This window comes from Trichosurus vulpecula, chromosome 2 (genome assembly GCF_011100635.1).
Source record: "Trichosurus vulpecula isolate mTriVul1 chromosome 2, mTriVul1.pri, whole genome shotgun sequence".
Taxonomy (NCBI): Eukaryota; Metazoa; Chordata; class Mammalia; order Diprotodontia; family Phalangeridae; genus Trichosurus; species Trichosurus vulpecula.
This window is the reverse complement of record NC_050574.1, coordinates 383,000,204-383,018,635: the sequence shown is the minus strand read 5'-3', so window position 1 is coordinate 383,018,635 and position 18,432 is coordinate 383,000,204. Positions and strand designations below refer to the sequence as shown.

Below are 18,432 nucleotides of genomic sequence, written 5' to 3'. Positions count from 1 at the left end.
CTTCTTACGGGAAATTTATTTTCTCAACACTTTAGTCAACAAAGAGATGTGTGAGCCGTTATGTATCAACAGTGTTGCTATCAGCTGCTGTGGGGGTGTAAGACTAATAACCACTAGCACACAGGAGGGCTACTAGCACAGGTTCTTTGATCTGCTTTTCTAAGGAAAGCAAGCTAAGGGGTTAACAATCTTACTTTAATTAACCTTACTTTGCCTTAGTTCAGGGGGAAAAGCCAGCACCCTGAACCTTCAGAGAGTATACAGACAAATTACAAGCATATATCATATAAACAGAGCAATAAACACAAACTAGTAGACAGGCTTCTAACCATCTGACTATAGGAATACATACGGTTACCAGAGAGAGAAGCATCAACATCTGGGTTTTCAAAGCTACCCAGAGTCTCATCTGGTCAAATCACAGGATACTTTTCCAGTGAGTGGGAGCCCTAAAACAAATGCCAACCTCAGATCATTGGTGCCCTTCCTTAGGGCCTTGGGGTTTTAGTACCTACTTAGCAAAAGGTTATGGGGTTTGGGGCTTTCTGTTTTCTTAAGCAGGTCATCAAAGACTCTTGATTCAAAGACTCCAGATTGAAACAAAGGCAAGACTCAGCAAAGGCACTTGATTACCTCAGTGCTGAGAAGCACTCCAAAACAAAAGATAAAAGGCCCCACTTTACCTTCAAAGGCAAGACTCATTAAAGGCACTGATTGTCTTAGCATTCCAAAAGAGAAAACAGCAAAAAGTCCCACCTTTATTACCATTACCTTATTACTATTACAGCTATACAACTAAAATAATTAGAAACCAATAAATTTTAAACCTCCCCAGTTAACATGAAATAGAGATCTTGAAAAACAAAGAAGAGATTAACAAAATCGGAAGCAAAAAATAAATTGAATTAATAAATAAAACTAGTTGTTATTTAAAAAATAGTCAAATCATTCTGAAGATAAAGGGAAACCAAATTACTAATACTAAAAGAAAAAAATGAATTTACAACAAATGAAGATGAATAATTGATATTATTAGGAAGTATTTTGCTAAAGTATATGCCAATAAATTGACAACTTACATTTAAAAATACCCGGATTAATAGTTCACGAAATAGAGAATTTTAACCCAACTCCATCTTAGAAAAAGAAATTGAAGAATTTATAAATGAACTCCCAAAGGAAAAAACTCCAAGACTGGTAATTCACAAATGAATTGTCAAATATTCAAAGAACACTTAATTCCAATATTACATAAGCTTTTTGCAAAAATAGCAAAAAGAAAGGATGCTTCCAGATTTCTTCGGTTACATAAATATAATCTTGATACCTCAACCAGAGAGAATCTAAACAGAAAAAGAAACTATAGACCAATATCCCTAGTGAACATTCATGTAAAAATTTTAAATAAAATATTAGAATAGAGGCTACCTTGATATATCACAAAGATTACGCACCATGACCAGATAGAATTCATATGAGGAAGGCAGGTTAGGTTAGTATTGGAAAACTATAAACTTTTAATTAACCATATTAATTACAAAGATAACAAAATCATATAATTCTATCGATAAATGCATAAAAAATCAAATACAATTAAGATTAGGAGAGTACAGATGAGAAAAAAAATCTTTTTTAGCAGGTTTCTCTTGATAAATAAGAACTGATTCAAATTTATAAGACTAATTAATAGCCATTTTCTAGTTGATAAGTGGTCTAGGGTTATGAACAGGTAGTTCTCAAAGGTATTTATAACCATATGAAGAAATTTTCTAAATTACCAAAAATCAGAACAATATAAATTAAAGTAATTTTGAGGTCCCACCTCATGCTTATTAAATTGGCAAAGATGACAGAAAAAGAAAGTGACAGATATTGGAAGGGCTATGGAAAAACAGGTACATTATACATAATTGATGGAACTGTGAATGCGCCCAGCAATTTTGGAAAGAAGTTTAGAATGATGATGCAAAAGTTGCCTGTTGATATGCCCTTTGACCCAACCATAGTACTGCTGGGCCTATACCCAAACAATATCCAAGAAAGAGGGAAAAAGTATTAAATGTACAAAAATATTTATAGAAGCTCTTTTTGTGGTGGCAAACTAAGAGAGTGCCTATTAATTGGAGGAATGGCTGAACAAATTGTGGAATGTGAATGTGAAAGGAATACCGCTATGTTGTAAGAAGTAAAGAAAAAAAGACTCTTTCAAAGAGATGTGGAAAGACTTATGTGAACTGTTGCAGAGTATAGTGAATAGAACCAGAAGAACAGTTTATACAATAATATCAACATTATAAAAATAAACAATTTTGAAAGTCTTAAGAACTCTGATCATCTAAATCACTGGTGTCAAACTCAAATAGAAACAAATCCCTGTAGCCACATATTGACTCAAAAAATCACAAATTAACATTATCTATATTGTATTTTTATTTATTTTGTTAAAAATTTACCTATTACTTTTTAATCTGGTTTTGGGTATACTCAGTTTTGAAGGCTGTAGGCATGTGGCCAGAGTTCGAGTTTGACAACTCTGAACTGTATGATAAACCTTAATTCCAGAGGACTCTTTAAAAAGAATACTGCCCACCTGATGACAGAGAGATGATGGACTAACATGCAGAACAAGAAGCACATTTTTAGATGTAACCAGTGTGGGAATATGGTTTGCTTGACGGTGCTTATGTGATGCATGGATTCTTCATTTCTTTCTTTCTCTCTGTCTTTTTTTCAGTGGATGGGGAAAGGAGTAGGGAAAAAATTATGCTTGATAATTGAAATAAGTTAAACATAAAAATCATCTAATTTTTATGCAGACTCTATGCATTAAAAAACACTAAAGATCGGGCCCACTACGTTTAATTACTAGCTATAGTAGAACAAATTTAGTTATTGTATAAGAACCCACTAATTTGTAATACATATCGACTAGACTTTTAATTAAAATTATGACTTTCTTTCTTGATGTTTAAAGGATAGCAATGGAAACTTGGAATTAGCTGTGGCTTTCCTTACTGCAAAGAATGCCAAGACCCCTCAGCAAGAGGAAACAGCTTACTATCAAACAGCCCTTCCTGGCAATGACAGATACATCAGTGTGGGAAGCCAGGCAGATACAAGTAGGTATCTTTCTCTTTCAAGATGGTAATAGAAAAAGATAATTCTACTTTGGGGAGAAGCCAAATAACTGAAGATCAACTTGGAGACTCTTCATATTGGTTGAAAGATTTGAAAGGGACATTTATTTTATAGGTTTTCGATAATTTTATTTTTGCTGTGGGTTAGATATAAAGAATTATACTACAGTTATGCTTATGGTTAAATACTCTTTTGTATAGCATGCTACATTTCAAGTTATATACTGTTTTAATATGGCCAAAGGTATATTTATAAAAGGGAATAAAATCAAGGCTGTAAACTAACATCTTGTGTAGGTTTATATGTCATTCGTTTAAAATGGCCTATTCTAGAAAGAAAACTACTCTTTCTGAAAGATGATTGATAGGATTATTACATGAGTGGAAACACTGGAAATTATTTTGGAAATTATTCTGTAGAATTCTAATTTCTCTCATATTTGCATGTTCTCTCACATGTTGCAATACTTTTCAAAGCATTTTAACTACATTATCTCCTTAGAGTCTTACAATGTCCCTTTGAAGTTAAATTTAATTATCCATTTATGAATTATGCGAAATGGACATGATAGTTGGATCTTTCAAATTGTACTGTAAATATGCCATATATTGAAGGGGATCAATAGGGTAATACTTTGTATATTGCAAGTTCCATAGTTCCATATGTATCATAGTTGGAAAATAATAAATGGAGAAGTAACTCTAGTTTTGTTTATTTTTACAGTTTTTGAATGACATTAGTTATACATGAGTAAAAATTCTTCTTTTTATTGCCTACCACATGACCTTTTGTATTTGCTTTTTATTATATTGCCTCATAAATGAATACAGCATTTGCAAAGTTATCCAAGGATTCTTGAAATCTTGCTTCCTCTTCACTCGTGATTGGTGAAATATTTCCATTTGGAAGGTAGACATAATAAATGCATATGAAGACTTCACAGAATAATGAATTTAAAAGAAAAGAGAAATGTATTTCAAAAGGTGCTAGGAAGCTACATAAAAGGAGCAGGAAAAAGAAGCAGGGCTGAGATGGTAGAATGGAATGAACAAAGAGTAGCATATCCGAGAAGTAGGTTTTTATCAAGGGAGGATATTACAAATGTTTTAAGACTCTGGGGCTGGGAGGAAAAGTAATCAAGTGAAGTAAATACAAGGATTGAGTGTCAAGCAGAGGATGATTTGACTGTGTGTGATATTAAAGTAAGGATTTAATGATTTCATGAGGCATTAGGGGAGAAAGTTAGAAGGAAGAAGGCAAGAAATTATCTATACTTTTAGTAGTAGGGATAAAGAAATACTTTTATAGAGTTAATTTAATATTATAGTATCAATTATGGCTTAAGACATTTTGTTGAAAAAGGAATATTAAGAATTTAAGACATTTATGAGAAGAAAGTATTCATCTCAACTGTTAAAAAAATGATAAAGTTGTAGATTGAAATGCGGAATCTATTTTGAAACTTTTGAAATGGGAACTGCAAATAATCGTGAAGGAATTGTAGTAAAATTTGGATAAATACCCAAAAGGGTCAACATGTAGAGAAGTCAATTTTGTATCAGGACACATAATTGGAAAGCAGATGAGTAAATAGATCATAGGGGAATTTGCAAGTATTTGCTTCCCTCCTCCTACCTCCCCTTTAGAAAAAAATTAGGAAGTGGGGATTCTAGTGTGAGTTTCTCAGGTGACTGATTGCATCATATTCAAAGAATTTCTTGGTAACTCAGTTTTAGGTCTGTAAAGTGAACATAGAACTATTGCTTTTGTTGTACCTCCTTGGATATTGTGATTGTAATTCTATAAAGATATTCTTGAGGGAAGACTTCTATAAAATGCAGAGTGGTTAGAATAATGAATAATAATTTGTCAGGTTGCAAATAGAAGTAAATTAGATTCTGAGGTAGTAATTGTACTTTTATCAGTGAGATTTAAAAAAAAACTTTCATTTTCCCCTCTTATAGGGCTAACAAATTCCTACCCCCTGCTTTCCTCCCTGTGATTCAGATTCTGTCTACTTGCACAGGAATCTCACTCTCTTGGTACATCTCTGTGCAGTCTCATCTCTATCCAATCTAGCACCAACCTGCTTCAGTCCCATTCTTCCTCTGACTTCCCCTTTGGTGACTACCGTTGTTAACAAACTTCTTTTCATAGGATCATGGATGAAAAACTTACAGGAGCCTCAGAGGCCATCTAGGTCAACCTTCTTGTTTTATATAGGAGAAAACTGAAGACCAAGAAAATAAACTTTTTCCTTGCCAATATCTCCAGGTCTAGTTGGTCCATGATACATGGTCAGGAGGTGCTATCACCCTCCCTTGTGTGGCACAGTCACTTCCAAGTCCTTATTGCTGTGCTGTCACTCAAGAGCCTTTTGAATTCCTTTAAGCTTTTCTTTATCCCTATCACTTTTTCCAGGTGCTGCTTGATGCTAGTACTATTGTTCCTATATTACTGCTCTTCCTTTCTCAATGAGTTTAGTACTTGGGTCACAGTGTTATATTCCATCTAAATAAGCCATTGTCCTCATTCTTGGTTATTTTATCTTTCATGTAGATATTCCTTTAATACTCTGTCCTTCTGTTGCAGTGGCCTGCTTCTTCATTTCCTGTGACCTCTATCCATCTCTACCTCATTTATCCTCAAGGGTCGTTGAACCTTTGACATTAGTGACATTTGAAATCTTTCAACTGCCACAATCACAAACTTTGAAATTTTCCTCTCTGATCAAAATCTATCATTCTATCTCTCCCGCTTCTTTACTTTTCTTCAACCCATTCTTTAGCCATATTAAGTCATGGAACATAGATGTAGAGATGGAATTGGACCATAGAAGTAATCAAATCTAGTCTCATTTTACAAATGAGGAAATTGAGGTATAGTGACTTGCCTGTGATTATTTCGCTAACAAGTATCTGAAGTGTAATAAAAATCCTGGTCTTTCTGATTCCCTCTAATGCTTTATCTACTATACTATGCTGCTCTGTTCTCCCAGCTTAAACCCCCTGGTTTTGGCTTTACTTTCTTCTCTTAACAATCTTGACTTTATAGTTAATTTGTTGAATTTGTTCTTGTCTTCCCCCTTGCACTCTTGAGGAAGTCATGAAACTGTGCTGTCAAGATAACTCTGTAAGTTTATGTTCCCTAATCCTGACTCAGCCCTTCATCCTTTCATTTTCCCCTAGTTTATACTCTATATCACATTTTCTTTAGCACATGTTCTAAATCTCTCTTTATACTTCTAATGCCACTCAACAGGAAACATTATCCCCTACTTAACAAAGAAAATTGAGGCCATCTGTCTTGAGCTCATTCGTCTCCCATTCCCTCTTGTCTTCTCCAGGAGCTTGTTCCATTGATCAGTCTCTCATCCCTCTTCTGACAGGCCCCAAAGAGAACTGGTATATTGTTCACTAAAACTGCAACTCCTACAAATTTTTCCTATTTCTGTTGAGGGAATATTGTTCTTACCTATCAGCTGTAGTTTAGATCCTAACCTCTATCACCTGGGCTATTACATCAGCCGCCTAATTGGACATCTAGGATGAGCTTCTAGGTGTATCCCTTTGAAATACCTCTTCTCCACAGCTGCCAGAATACTCTTTTTAAACCATGCTGCTTCTCTGGTCTGAAAAGGTTCAGCCTTTTCCCTCTAGAATAAAATATGAATGCCTCAGCATGATATTTAAGGCTGTCAGTCTTCAGCTCATATTTCCATGCTTACATTACTGTGCTTCATGCACTCTACATTTAGGCAGACTAACATAGTTGGCTGTTCTCTGAACGCATACCCCACCTTTGCACAGATGGTCCCCCACTTAAGCAATATGCTTCTTCCTCGTGTCTGCCTCTTAGAATCCTTAGCTTCTCTCAATGTTTAGCTCATGTGCCACCTCCTTTTAGGGACCCATCTACTCGTTAGTGCTTTCTTAAGTTTCTTTAATATGCATATACTTGTCTATTAGAATGTAAGCCCCCTGAGGACTTTTGATTTTGTGTTTCAGTGCCTGTGTCATTACATTTAATGCTTATTTGATTTAATTGGCCTTTGGAGTCATCTTTGATGCTTCACTCTTTTTCTCTACCTCCACCACACACACCCTCTCCTTGCCACACAGATGGTTAGCACAATGGATATGCCTCTGGGCTTAGAGTCAGGGAAACCTTAGTTGAAATCTAGCCTCAGAAATTAATCTGGGCAAGTCTAACCTAACTTCTGGCTACTTCAGTTTCCTCAACAATAAAATTCAGATAATAACAGCACTCACCTCCCAAGTGCTGCTGTCAGGATCTAATGAAATAATATTTTTAAAGCTCTTAGCACTGCGCCTGGCACATAGTAGAAAGTAAATAAATGCTACTTCCTTTCTGCCTTTCTGTCCTTCCTCCTTTCTCCCTTTCCCCCTTTATCCTTTCCATTCTTCCTTTGCCACTCTACACTTTCAGTGAGTTGTCAAATCTTTTTGATTCTACTTATAGGCTATCACTTGTTCCCTTTCTGTTTTGTTTTAATCACATGCCCACTACCCTTGTTTAGTCCTTCATCACTTTTTACTTAGATCTTTCTCCATCTCCAGTCCATTTTCCTTGTAGCCACCAAAATAATCTTCCTAAGGTACAGTTCTGCCCATGTTACTCCCTTGTTCAAAAATCTTCAATAGCTTCCTGTTGCTGTTATGATAAAATACAAATTACTAAGGCTGGCATCCAAAGTTTTCTGTTGTCTTGGTGCCAACTTAACTTCCAAATCTCTTATATTATTTCCCTTCATTAATTCTGTCCATCCAAACAGAAAGACTACACATTCTATCTTCCCATGTTTAGAATGCACCCCTTCTTTATCTCTAGAGATCTTTTAAAATCTTTATTCAAGACTCAGCTCAGGTAATAACTCTTCTGTGAAGCTTTTTATAATTCCCTTAGTTGCTGGTGCCCTCATCTTCTTCAGCTTACCTTATATTCATTGTTGTTCATTTGTGTCCCTCGACTAGAATGTCAGCTAGTAGGGAGGAGGAACCATTTAATTTTTTGTGTGTGTGTATCCTTCCGACTAACATAGTAAGCACTTAATAAACAATCATAAACATTTATTGAGTTCCATTACTATAATATCAATGTAATTGAATATAGGGAGTCTGTCTTTATGTATTCAGTGATTTGCGTGGTTTCTGTATACTATTCACTAGTACTGTTGTGGGGTAAGGTAATGTCCTTGGTCTTGTCATATCTGAAATCTATTCAGAGACAAAACACATGTAGAAATGAAATAACTAGAGATTACGTTATGCCTTTGAATGCCATCTGTGTCTGTACCTATGAAAAAAAAGAACATTGTAAAACTTATAAAACTTATATAGTACATATAGATGTACTTACAGGATGCAGAATAGTGGAATAATAATAGAAGTTTTTTTTTCAGGCATTTAGAGTAGATATGAAAATTATAGTGAGGCAGGCAGCCTGTTGTAGTTGATAGAAAATTAACCTTGGAGCTCAGAAGTTCTAGGATCAAGTCCTGCCTGGAACCCTTACTAGCTGGACTACCCTGGTCAAGTCACTTAACCTCTCAGTGCTCTAAGCAAGTATCCAGAACTAAAAATTTCAAAGAAGGTACAGACCTGCATTAGTAGAGGGGAGTTTCTTCACATGGGAGTTGTTTGTATCAATGAAATATAGGTCTGTTTCCTATCCCCCTCCTATGAAAAATATAGCTTTTGAGTATTGTCTGTGACATATATGTGATTACTTCCAACTTTAAATTTTTCAGATACCATTGCAACTTTATCTTAAGAATTTAGCCCACAATTTGACTATTTTCATTTACACATAAGAAACACTGTTCATTGAGATTGTTTGTAAGTTAATTGAATTTTTTTTTTGCCTTTCCTCTTTAAAAAAATTTTCTTGAGTAAAATTATGTGCAAATAGTTTCAGAATAGAAACAGAAATATGCTAGCTTATAATATGCCTAGTGGTAGAATTTTGTTTCTTAAAGATACTTATATATAGATACTTATATATAGACATATATATAAGTATCTATACTTATATACTTATAAGTATATAAGATACTTATATATAGATAAGTATATAAGATACTTATATATAGACATAGCTTAGTTAATATAGACTGGCTTATAATTGATGGATTGTTATCAGTTTACCTTTTAGAATTGACCAAGAAGGTCTTAAGATATGCAGGAAGAAATGGAATTTATTTCTTAAACATCTTAAAATGCTAAAGTCTTTAGGGAACATTTTAGAGAATTTCAAATCTCTAAAATGTCAGAGTGAAGAAAACTTCTTTAATGAAATTTAAAGAACTGATAATTTATAAGAAAACCTACAACTATGAAAGGCCAATGAATTAACATTTTCAGTAACAGGACAATGAATTGTAAATACTTTCTTCATCATTGTTTATTTGAATAGGAAATTCATATAGCTTTTTAAGAGTAGGTTTGGATTTTAGGGAAAGCCGTGCTCTGGAAGATAAACCGTTAAATACTATAATTCACACTTTTTGATACCTTGATTTCTCTTGTAAATTTTTATAATCACATTTGAGTCTGTAATATTGCCTTGGGGGAGCCTAGAAGGGACACAAACCAATTTGATATTTGCCATATTTAGCAAAAAAGCCCAGTCCCACTTTTTCCTCCTTATGTCTCATTGACATATTACGATATGTTGTTACTTGAGGAGACCTATTTGCTGTTTTATGATGTAAATCAAGAATGCAATTTTTTTGTTTGTTTTATAACACAGAAATTTAAATTAAAATAGGATTAGGACACAATATAAGAGATTGATATATAATTGGTATATTCTATAGGAAGATAGATATTCTTTGGAGCTTCTGTATATGGGGAAGTCTTCCATAGAACCCCTGTATAAAGCTTCGCTTTATTTAAAAACTAAAAGCCACCATTTTACTTTTATGACCATTAAATTCTTTTGAACTTTTTTAAAACAGGAAAAAAACAGTATAAACCAACCAGAACAAGATGTGCCACAGTTGAGCAAACACACTATGGATCAAAAGATAAGAGGGATATGGGTAGGTAATTGAACCAAGAGAAATGTCATACATGACGTCACTTTAAAATAAATTAAACCAATGTAATGGTAAATATTTAGTCATCCCTTATATGATGGGGAATGTTAGCTTATTTTTTAAAAATATAACTAGAAATACATAAAATTGGCTTGAAAATCAAACCTATCTAACCTCTCTTAAGGTTATAAGTAGGTACAAGTGTCTAGAATTAGAAACTTACTCCACCCAGGTTTTTTTCCTTAACTTAACACTTCATTGTGATTCACTTGGATCAAAGTTAGATTAAGTTGTTCATTTGTTCTACAGATTTGAGATGCAGGATTTTGCCTTTCCTAGGAGACTAATTGCGTATTTTCACCCCTTGGTTTGGTAAAGGAAGCAGTTTTGCCCCAGCAATACTAAGAAAATTTGATTAATGATGATGTAGATGAAATATTATTTGAATGGAAAAGCAACTTGAATAATTAGAGAAGGACTGAATAGAAAAACTAAAAAAATAAATGTTGAAGAGCTTTTCTTATTGAAGTTTCAGCAGCTGCTTATATTGCTAAATATAATGTTTTGGGGGACAGGGATTATTTTGTAATTGTCTTTGTCTTCCCCGTGCTTATCACAGTGCCTTCCACGTAATAGGTGTTCAGTGAATTTCCATTGAGTTGAACTCAATAATTAGGGTAATAATGTGACTTAAAAAAAAGTTTACTAATTTCTTATAAGTAGGTACCATAGAAACATATTCAAATCTTGTTCAATATGCTTTCTCCACAAACTCTTTGAGAACAAATTGTTTATTTCAAACAGTTCAGCACTCTTTTATTTGACCTGTAACATTTTTCCCTTTCCGTAAATGTTATTTAAGGAGTAAGCACAGATTAGAATAGTGCAATGCTGCTTGAATGAAAGTTAAACTACTTTCACAAAGCTTCACATTGCATAAAAATACTGTTTAGTGATTTGTTCAGCAGAAAATAGGTCTGATTTAAGCTGTTAAAATATTAATTTACTGACATTTGTTTTTCACTATTATACTGTTCTAAGATATATGTTTTAATGTAAATTACTACATGAAATAGTATGGTAAATTGGCTATAGCCATACTTACTTTAATTCAAGGATGTAGTGGCAGCCACAAGCCCTTTCTTTTCCTAGCTGCCTCTTAGAGAGCGTTGGTCTACTTTGTTTCATATTCTATTAATTAAAGCAGCTTTAATTTTGTAGTTTTGTGTCCTTAGCAAAAAATATATTGCAACTCCTTTGTGACTTGGACATGTTCTTTGAGAGTTACTATGTTTGAAAAATGCATCGTTCTGATGCCTGTCGGATCTTAGATAGGCTGGCCTTCAGACAACAGACAAAAATAAGCAAAAATTAAGTACAGACTCTTGATAATTAGAGACAGTCTTAAACACAATTAACAAACCGCCAGTACATAGGATGAGCCCTTCCTCAACCCTCGAAAATGTAGGACCCCTTTCTCATGAGGAGCATTGCAGTGGGGATGGGGGGGATGGGGATTGGCCATTTTAGAAAATAGTGTGTTTAGAAATAGGAGTACAGAAATTGTATAAGCCTTATTAGTTTAGGGATTCTACTACTGGGGCAAAGACTCAACTCCCCAATATACCTTAATACAGCAAAATATCTTCACCCCATAGTATCTGAACTTTTCACTTCATTTTTCATTTCACAGCTGTAGAAAAACTCTACCTAGTAGGGTTTTGTTTAGACTAATGGAAGTACATTCTTTGAAAAAGGCAAATAGCTAATAAGTGTTAAGAACTAATTATTTTTTATACATTAGTCTATACTGATACAGATTTTCTCTTAATGACTAGCCAAATTCTTCAAACTCAAGGAAATGATCATTTTATTGTTGGAAAGGAGCAGTAATATTAATAAGTTATGCTTATGCAGTGATAGCATATTATCACATTTGAGCCACACAGCATCCTTGTCAATGTAGACCATTTGAGTATCCCACTGAAGAAACTGAGGCTTAGCTTAAGTTACTCAGCATAAGCACTGAAAATTCAAACGTTTTTATTTCAGAGTCCAGAGCACTTTTTCCCTTTAAATAAAGTACTTGTTTCCATTGTGTTTCTCATTAATGTAAAAACAAATTTAAAAAAATAAAAGGGAATTATGGTTGTGTAGTCCCTTCCTCTTCCACAGATACCCTACCTTCAAGGTCTGCTCATGGAACTTCACCCGTCTTCTTATAAAAAAGCCTACAGACTGAAGATAAAGGGAAGGCAAAAGCCAGAAGGCTGTAGTGTGCTAAATGCTATTTTGTCATATAGGTACCTTTTTCCTGCCCTGAAAGATATCCAGGGAAGGGATCTTGTGCTAAATGGAGACGCACAGAACCCAAATGAAGGAGGGAGGAAGAAGGGAAAGTAAGCTAAAGAATTTACAGCATTACAGTCAGCTAATTAATATGTATTTGTTAACTGCTTACCATGTGCCAGGCATAGGAGATCTAAGTATAAAGAGTGAAAAAATTCCTACTCATAAGTTACTTAATATTCTAATGGGGAAAAAAAGTAGATGTAAAACTATATATGGAATAAAGATAGAGTTAATAAATACAGAGTAGTTCCTTGATGTTCACCTATTTGTCATGTTTGTTATGTCACTGTATTCTATAATACATTTTAAGTTAGTATTTTTCACTAAACTTGTGATATTATCTGTAGGGGGGACTCCCAACGAAGAAACACTCCCTACAGAAGAATCTGTTTTGTAATTTATAATCCTAGAAAATTGTAGGCACTGAGAGCTAAGTGCTTTTTGAGGGTTTCACTAGCCAGTATTATGTCAGGAGTGGAACTTTAGCCCAGGTTTTCCTGACTCCTTGATCACTATGTACAGCACCACACTGCTGAAACTTAACATTTAAACTGTTTTAAAGTTTACCCTTCAACTAAAAATCATATTTTATCCTTGACTTTGTATTTAGACCTGATTGAAAAAATTACAGCATAAAACATAAAAGCAGTTTGTATACATGGGGAGAAAAAAAAGAAAAATGGCTTTGTAAATAGTATTACTTGTGCTACCATAGCTATCAGCTAGTTAAAATTCTGGTAGCTATTGTTTATGGGTCTCTAGGACACTTATCTTCCTTTCTTAATGAGTTTAATTCCTGGCTTTTTCTCTCTTCAGCTCCTGCTCTCATACCTCACCTACATATTGATACTGCCTCAAACAGCCTCACTTCCCAATTTCTTAACTTACTCACTTCTTGTAATATACTCTACCACTCTACTACACACAAAGGGGATCTTGTCTTCATCCACAGATGCACGACCTCCATGTTCATGAAGTCTTATCTGATCATAATCTATTGATATCCTACCTCTTCCTCTGCTTTCCAGAGCCAAACCTCGCTTACCATCTACACTGTGACCTCCATCCAGGCCATCACTACACCAGCTGAGCTCTCTTCCTTTCCTCATTCTGACCTTGGATTTTGAAAGTCTGTAATCTGATATTAGGAATCATTTCAATTCTAGAGAAAAAGAAATTTGTTACTGAAAAATCAGTTTTTCCTTAGTTCACATTGGTCTAGTTCTTTCTTTGCTATTCATGTTTCTGGACAGAGTGAAGAAAGTAGTGGATTTAGAGTGCTATATTGGAGACAGGAAGGTCTAGATTCAAACCTTGCCCTCAGACATTTACTAACTTTGTGACCAACGTCATTTAACATCTTTGAACCTCCAAGATTATACCTAAAGACAGGTGGTGACCTGAATTGGGAGTTCTCATGCCTGTGAACTCAGAGGTTCTTGACATACTGGCGCAGGTAATACAGTCTTATTATTTTGTTAACCTCATATACCAGAAGTGCTATATATATGTAATAAATGGATAAATAACTGAATTATGGAGTTTTAGTCCATTGAGTGATTATAACGATATCACAGATGAATAAGAGGCAGTCTAATTTAGTGGATCTGTCTCCATTTACTTGCCTGGCTTGCCTCTGATCCATGAAGACCTGGTATGTTAGGTAGGCTCTAAGTGACCTAGTCTTCTCAGTTTGTGATATGCAAGGAAATAAATCCTTGAAGATCTAGGTCATTTCAAATAAAAAGTTTCCTTAACTGCAACGTGCCTCCCCCCCCAAAAAAAAAAATAAAAAGCAAAATACACAAATAAACAAAAGGACATAAAAGTAATTCAAGGATACAGATTTTAGAATCAAGGGTTGAATTAGAGATAGGGTTCAAGTTAGAAATTGTTCAGGGATATAGTTTGGATTTGGATGCAGGGTTCATGACCTCTGTACTGGTGTCTAAGAAGGGAATGGTCAGTAGATCCACATAGCCAAGGGGCTTTAAATCCTGATTGCAGAACTGAATACTTTTAGATGAAGGGAGAGTGTCTTACCCTGGGTTGCCAGTCATATTCCCAAGTTCTGACTCATTCATCTGGCTGAAAGAGGCAACCTGAACTTGGTAAGAGACAGCAAGAACTGGATTAGGTTGAGTAAGTTGAAATATACCATGAAGTATATAGGCTTTATTTAGAAAGAGTGACTTTTGTACCATGAGACCTGTGTTCAAGTGCCCCCTTTGGCATGTACTCTTGTGTGATCCTGGGCAAATCATTAAACTAACCTTTTGGTGCTCTATAGGTAACTCTCTAAGAATAAAAGTTGGAGAGGAAGATAATGACCTACATTGATAGAGAGAAGTTTCATTATTTAGAAACTTTCTGTATCCGTGAAATCACAGATCCAGTCCCTAGCCTATCCTGTGAATAAATAAAATCTTCAGTGTCTTACAGTTGAATTCTTTAGCATGACATTCAAAGACATATAGTCAGTTCCAAACTTAGTTTTCCAGCCTGATCTCCCACTCTTCTACATGAATTCTGTTTTAAACCAATTTGTTTGCTTGCCATCCCTTGGATATATACCTTGTTTTTTCTGCCTCTCCTTTTGCTCACTTTCTTTTTTGGTCTTACCCAGGTTACCCTTTCTATGCCTTACAACAGCCGTATCCTACTAATCTTTAAGACCCATCTCAGTTTACTTTTCCCCCCTCCAAAGACTCCCCCCATGACATTTTTCCTATTTCCCATGATGATTTCCTCTGAATCCTAAGTCACCCTCCTTTCCACAAATTGGGACTATAAGAAAAAACAGAACCTCTGTCACGAACACGTATAGTCAAGCAAATGAAATTTCTACACTGGCCATGTTTAAAAAAATGTCTCTTTCTGCATTCTTAGTCCTTTACCTCTGTATCAGAGGAGGTATGTTGCATCATCGGTCATCTTGCTGATTGTATTCCCTAATTCTTTCAGAGTTGTTTGACTTTATTGTTAGTCATTGTATAACTTGTTTTCCTGATTCTGTTCATTCTTCATCCATTTATATAAGTGTTTCAAGGTTTATCTTCTTCCTCATTTCTTTTAGCATAATACCATACCGTCATGTTTATAACTTTGTCAGCCACTCCTCGATTAATGGATACCCCCTCAGATTCCTATTTTTTTGTCACCTCAAAAACATCCGCAACCCCTACCCTTCCTCTTCCTCTCTCTTTCCATTCTTAAAATCAGGACATAAGAGAACTACTCCCAGGCCTTGTTTAATTAGACCTCCTCCCCCCATGACCTCTAATGATGATAATGTTCAGAGGGGATGCATGTATCTTCTCCCTATATTTGATTAACACTTTATCTTTGTTTAGTCCCTTATGATTATTTATTTCTGTTTACCTTTTTATGTTTCGAGTTTCTACACAGTTCTTGTCTTTTTATCAGGAATGCTTGAAAATTAGCTATTTCATTAAAGGTCCATTTCCCCAACCCCCTACCCATAGCATTATATTTAGTTTTGCTGGGTGAGTTATTTTTGGCAGTTTTAAGCCTATGTCCTTTGTCTCCCGGGATGTCATATTCTAAGCTCTCTACTCCTGTATGATAGTGGCTGCTAAATTGTGTGTGATCCTGACTGTGGCTCCTTGGTACTTGAATTCCTTTTTTATAGCTTCTTGCAGTATATAACATTTCTAGGAGTTTTCTTTTAGGGGTTTCTTTCAGGAGGTAGTCTTTGGATTTTTTTTTTCCTATTTCTACCTTTTCCTGTGGTTCAAATAAATGGATCTGGGCAATTTTATGATATTTTGACCTTTTCTTGACCCTTTCTTGTATAGGGTTTTGGGGTTTTTTTTGGTCATGGCTTTCAGGGAGTTCAGTGATTCTTACATAACAGTCCAAAAATAAATGCAATGTTATACCTGTGGATCTCCCTTCTCCACAAAGGTACATGTTTGATCTTTAAAATTTTGTTACATCCACTCTTGAGTTTTTGGTTTATGGTGGTTCTTTTCATTTACATTATTTAGTCATATTGTTTTCTTGACTCTGCTTACTTCACTCTGAGTCAGTTAATGTAGATCCTTCCATGCTTCTCTTATTCATCAGCTACATCATTTCTTGCAGTGAAGTAGTACTATATTCCATTCATGTACCATAATTTGTTTACTCATTCCCCAATTGATGAGCATCTACTTTGTTTCCAATTCTTTCCTATCACAAAAAGTATTGCTACAAATATTTTGGTGTATGTGGGGACATTCTTTTCAATGACTTCCTTGGGAATTGGCTAAATAACAGAATCTTTGGTTCAAAGAATATAGATTTTTTAGGGGTTTTATTTGTGGAATGCAGCTTCTAATGTATTTTTTGTCTTTTAATGCCCAATTTCTTCAACTTTCTTCCTTCCAGTCAGGGCCTTTTCATTTGTAGTGATCTACTTAAAATTTAGGATGAGAAACCCCAAATCCATATTCCTGTCATCTATCAGCTATGAAACAAATTCTCAATATATGATTGTCTTAGAATTCCCACTTCTTTAATTCAGAGTTTCCCAGCAATAAACATCCAAGTCTTAAAACAGTCACTTGTAAAACTTAGCTGCTGGGAAACAATTCATTGCAGCTTTCTTAACCATCACGCAGGACCTTTATCTTTGCTGCTTTCACTGTGCTCCTCTTAAAACAAGATGTTTTTCTCTGTGTTTCTTACATATCTATCTTTTTTATTTTTGTATCTACATAAGAAATGGACCCTAAGTTACACATTCATTTTGTGCATACTACTTCTTAAAACTTAGCATACTATTTCCTGCCTCCTTATCTTTCCTCAAGTCTGGAACTTGTGTTCTCACCTTTGTCTCTTAAGAGCTCTATATTCTTTTGAGGTTCACTTCAGGTACCACATTCTTCATGAAGTTAGTTCTCTTCTTGCCTCTTCATACTTCTTTGTATATATTTTTTATGCTTTTTCTCCCTACCTCCATTAGAATATATGGACTGGAGTTTGAAAGTGCAAATGAGACTATAAGCAGGTCAAGCATCAACGTAGTTTTTTACAAGAGAAAATAAAGACATGCATGCCAAGACCCCTCCACCCAGAATCAAAGGACTCTGACTGTGCAGGCAAAGCTTGAGATATTTTTGGGTTTCAGCAAAATTAGGAGGTATAGAGGAAAAGGGTTAGTCCCTTCTAGGAACTGCTAGAACGTGGAAGCAAGATATTCTTGTTTATTATAAGTTGAAGAGGGAGAGTCTGCAAACCAAAGACCCATTTCAGCCAATTCTAGACAGCTCTGTGTTGTGCTAGTTCAGCAGGTACAGCCAAAGTAGGTATGAGCAAGGTTCAGATCGACTACTGATTGGTCCATTTCATCTTTACGCCTTCCATCTTCCTCCTCCAATCCTATGGAATAGGGTAACTCAAGGAAGACACATTAATTTGGAGTGTATATTCACATTCCCCCTTTTGGTCAAGGCAGTGTCATGACCATGGAAGAATAATTTGCTGGAACATGATTTTGTTGACCACATACTTGGAACATTTGGATGCATTATCAAGAACAAGCCAAGAGAGGAGATAAAGAGCTAAACATAGAAGCAATATAGCAAATAGGCCATGGGCAGTATAATGGAAGACAGAGCCTAGGCCTCTGGTTTGCCACAAGAGCAAATCACTAAAGGCGGAGAAAGGCTTTATGGTAAGGGATGGCATGCCTGCCTTTGTCAGTCAAAATGGAGGCCACCTTATGGATATTTTAAATTTCTTTGATAATGGACCTACTGTTGTTAACAGAAGAGCATAGGTACCTACCTGAGTGTCCAGGAGGGTATCTAGAACTCTTTAGTTCTAGAGTACATCCCTGCCCAGGGAGTCAATCTAGGGCTTTCAAAGAGGCTGCC

The 18,432-nt window shown here is 35.2% G+C and overlaps 1 protein-coding gene across 3 annotated transcripts in view; it reads left to right on the top strand.

The window, feature by feature from the left end:
- USP25 (ubiquitin specific peptidase 25) overlaps positions 1-18,432 on the top strand; it is a 188,323-nt gene that overhangs the window by 32,005 nt on the left and 137,886 nt on the right. For 2 of the 3 annotated variants that reach the window (XM_036744290.1, XM_036744291.1), the window contains exon 3: positions 2,975-3,119. In XM_036744290.1, the coding sequence (XP_036600185.1) occupies positions 2,975-3,119 (145 nt within the window). Of the gene's footprint in view, positions 1-2,974; positions 3,120-10,117; positions 10,202-18,432 lie in introns of all 3 variants that reach the window. The other variant, XM_036744289.1, reaches the window with a different exon arrangement.